Raw genomic sequence first — 3,910 nt, 5'->3', positions numbered from 1 at the left:
TCCATTACACTATGTTAGAGTCCAAAGTTATCCTTTAAGGCGAAACTCTAAGCGTCGATGCTTGATTCATAACTTTTAAAAGTGAAACTCCAATATACCATGCTAAAGTTCCAAGACAATTTTTATTAATAAAAAAAAATTCATTTTTAATTTTTGTGGTAAGACTTATTTGAAATTTATTTGCATTATTCGGCTATTGTCATTGTTTCTTGTTTTCTGAACATTATATAATGCTTGTCCTATTGTGTAATATTTTTTTTTTCAAACTGCTTTGGTGTGTGTTACTTGAGCCAGGATTCTTTCTAAAACAAACTTTCTACCTCCATGACGCAGGGTTAAGTTCTGTCTACCAGCTATCCTCTTATACCTGACTTCAAATATGAGATTATATTGAATATATTATTATTATTATTATCATCGTTATTTAATTAAGCTTCAGACACAATCACGTATAAGTTGAAACATGAAACTACAACATTGTCTTAAAGTTTCTCCAAATCTTTTCCAGTTATCAGCGTCACAAGGCCCGATTAGGATACAGTTAAAAGGCCCAGTAGTTTGAGAAAAGCGCAATCTCTCTCTCCTTAAATATGAAATTGGAGGGAAATTTTCAATTTAGAATAAGGAACAGCTCTTGGCTTCCATTGTACTCTTCAGGTTTCGCCATTTTTTCCTTTTTCTCTCAATTCTTTGTATAATTATTTTATTTTTTTAATCTTTGCTACCTATGTTTTTTTCATACAATTTATAATTATTATTTTCTGTATTTCATTCATGAAATTATATTCAGATTGTAGTCATTTTACAAATTCGAAACGCCATAGACTCGATTTTTCTCTTCTTCCATGCAAAAAACCTAAGCCAAATGTATTTAATTGGGCGTATTTACGGATAAAAGTTCTCGGAATTCCATTAATTCAAAAAGCTACTGGTTCTTCTTCTGATATTATACATCTCAAACCCTATAAACCTTACTCCATTGGCCGTAATTATAGCCGTTGTGATTTCATATTCGAAGATAATCGAGTGAGTAATATTCATTGCCAGATTCTTTTTGATCCCCTGAACAAGAAACTGTACTTGTGTGATGGATTATTTTTTCGTTCGAGTAAGTTTAGGGTTTCGTTGAATGGGGTGTTTGTTAATGGGGTTAGAGTTGGAAAAGGCAAGGTTGTGGAGATTTGTGTCGGTGATGAAGTTACGTTTGGATGTGGAAGTCGAGGGATGTGTTGTATGGGGTTAAAGATAGGATTTTGTTTGCAAAAGTTGGTGTTTGTTCAGGAGGTTGATGATAGGAATGTAGGTGGAAAAAATGATGTATTGCCCACAGATTGTTGTCCAGTTGAGTATGCAGGTTATGGACTTGTTTCTAAAGCAAATGTGTTGTTAAATACGTGTAGGGAGATATTAAGTAGCAACCATCCTGTGTTGCGTATCCACAAATGTGTTATTCGTGATTATGGAAGGGGAGTTAGATGTCGTGGTAGAATTGGAGTCAATGAGGATTTTAATTTCCCGGTAGCTGGTGTTTTTGGAGTACATTCTGGTGAAAAAGCTTGTAGGAAAGATGTATTTCTTGTTGTGGATGAACCTGGCAAGGATCGGGAATGTGACCTCCCCAAAGATGTTGCCCTTGATACTGCGGTGGAAGCATGTCATCTCGATGGGAAGTGTGCGGAACAAGTTAATAATGATGGAGCATCTCATGAGAATGGCGTCAATGCCATTGGAAGAGATGAAGCTTTATCTCTAGGGTGTATGACCAAGGAGGTTGTTGGTCAACTTGATGATACAACGAAAGAGAAAAGCAGAACTGGTGTTGTTCCACCTCCAGGAAAGAAGTTCGTTTTGAATCGACTGGCTAGTGAAGGGCCACCATCGCTTTCGGAAGATCCTAATGCTGTATCACTGCCGGAGCTTCTTTACCCAATTGAGAATATTGAACAACTACTTATTGCAACATTTACTGCTGATATACCATGGTAAGTCAAACTTGCTTGGTTGCATTTTTTATTAGCTTCTATTTTTGCTGGAGTTCCTTGAAGCTTATAAGGCAACTGACCTTACATATTCAAGATAGCCAGTTACATGGTTTGGAATATATGTATATGTCCAGGCTAATGTAGCTTTTGTTCTTTAATTTTATTCTGAATGGATCTTTCTTATAGGTTTGTGTCCTACTGTGAGATTCCAGCCGATCTACCTGTTACCATCGCTTGCCACAATGCTGAAAGGTGTTGGAGTTCGAGCCCTGATAAAAGAAGCTCAAAGCCTTACCCAGATTTTCCAAACCTAGTTGTTGTGTAGGTCGACATCCCCCTCCCCTCCCCCTCCTTTCTTTTTCATTCTGCTTTGCCAAATGGTTATGCTATCAGGAGCATGTGCTAGAAATGGTTGACTTTCTTAAACTGCTTAAGAATGTAACAGCAGACAACTTTTGATCACATGAATTCCTGATTACAGTTATCCTCCATTTCCTGAGGTGATAGCATTTGGTCAAGACCTGAGGAAATCAGGCATTGGTTGCCATCATCCAAAGTTGCTTGTGTTGCAAAGGAGAGATAGTCTCCGTGTTGTGGTCACATCTGCTAATTTGGTGGCAGGACAGGTGCTTGTTTAATCACCTCTCTGTTGTTTTGTGGGAATCAGCTCATTCTTTCTCTTATGACGTATTAAATTATTAGGTGAACTTGAAAGGAACATGTTCTTTTTGGCACCACTCACTTAACAGTTCAGTTTGTCTTCTTCGTGTTTCCTTTTTCGTCAGTACACTTGTTAATCTTGATAACCTGTTAAGGTGCTTACAGTAAGTTTTTTGGCTAAAAGTTTGCCTAATTGAGCATATCAAATATTTTTACACCTGCAACATTGAGTTGGTCTGCGAAGCAGGAGTTAAGAGTCCTTCAGGTATTCTTAAACAAAAGAAAAAGTAGATTAGAGATTGTCCTCGACTTTGAAAGAGGAGTAATCTAGATATGTCGTTCATAAGAAGGGCCCTATATCCTATGTATATTTGTTAATCATCTAAATATTAGCTCTAAGAACTGTTTTTGTCCAGATGTACTGATGTTTTCTACTCAAATGCCACAGTGGTGCAGAGTGACGAATACAATCTGGTGGCAGGATTTCCCTCGCCTGGATGTGCCAGATTACTTATCACTGTTCACATCAATTTCTGAAGTGGGAAATAATGGACATTTGGTATCTGATTTTGCTGCTCAATTAGCTGGATTCATGGCCTCTATGGTAGCTGATGTACCTAGTCAGGCCCATTGGATCCTGGAGCTGGCAAATTACGACTTTAAAGGAAGTTCTGGCTATCTGGTTGCCTCTGTACCTGGAGTTCACTCAAGTCGCATTCCTTGTATATCAAAACCGAAACATTTCTTAGGGGTCGGTTCCCTCTGTCCCTGTGAATTTGTGTGTCTTGCCTGATATAGTGTTGCTATATGTCTTTCTTATGGTTAGCCTGATTGAACTGTTATATGTATTTCTTATGATAACGTGCCTAATTGAACTGTTACATGTGTTTCTTATGGTAAAGTGCTTGATTGAACTGTTAAATGTCTTTCTTATGGTAGAGTGCCTGATTGAACAGTTGAACATTATATTTTCTGTTGTTGCAGAGAATTTTAAAGTAATTACCTGTTAGTGTGTAAATACATGAAAGCAAATATAAAAACCTTTTTACAGTGATCTTTGTACTTTTTACAGCTTATACCTGATGTTGACTTTTGCTTTGTGGTGTTAATAAACAGTGCATGTAAGACATGATATTGCCAGTGGATGTGCTAGGGAAAAAGATGCAATTGGATATCTTTGCACATCAATCTGAAATATGAATTTAAGAAATTTAATTACTGATGATTTTTGCTTAAATAGAAATACAATCTCTTTCCCTTTCTCTATG

General features: G+C 37.0%; 1 protein-coding gene across 3 annotated transcripts in view; it reads left to right on the top strand.

Moving 5' to 3' along the window:
- Positions 1 to 496: 496 nt before the first annotated feature.
- LOC107862087 overlaps positions 497 to 3,910 on the top strand; it is a 9,872-nt gene continuing 6,458 nt past the window's right edge. The window contains exons 1-5 of one of the 3 annotated variants that reach the window (XM_047409964.1): positions 504 to 657; positions 1,048 to 1,982; positions 2,169 to 2,303; positions 2,464 to 2,608; positions 3,091 to 3,393. In XM_047409964.1, coding sequence (XP_047265920.1) covers positions 1,225 to 1,982; positions 2,169 to 2,303; positions 2,464 to 2,608; positions 3,091 to 3,393 — 1,341 coding nt within the window. In that variant the 5' untranslated portion in view covers positions 504 to 657; positions 1,048 to 1,224. Of the gene's footprint in view, positions 1,983 to 2,168; positions 2,304 to 2,463; positions 2,609 to 3,090; positions 3,394 to 3,910 lie in introns of all 3 variants that reach the window. The other 2 variants (XM_047409963.1, XM_016707535.2) reach the window with 2 other exon arrangements.

This window comes from Capsicum annuum, chromosome 3 (assembly GCF_002878395.1).
Source record: "Capsicum annuum cultivar UCD-10X-F1 chromosome 3, UCD10Xv1.1, whole genome shotgun sequence".
NCBI classification, from domain to species: Eukaryota; Viridiplantae; Streptophyta; class Magnoliopsida; order Solanales; family Solanaceae; genus Capsicum; species Capsicum annuum.
This window is presented reverse-complemented; position numbering and strand designations above follow the sequence as displayed.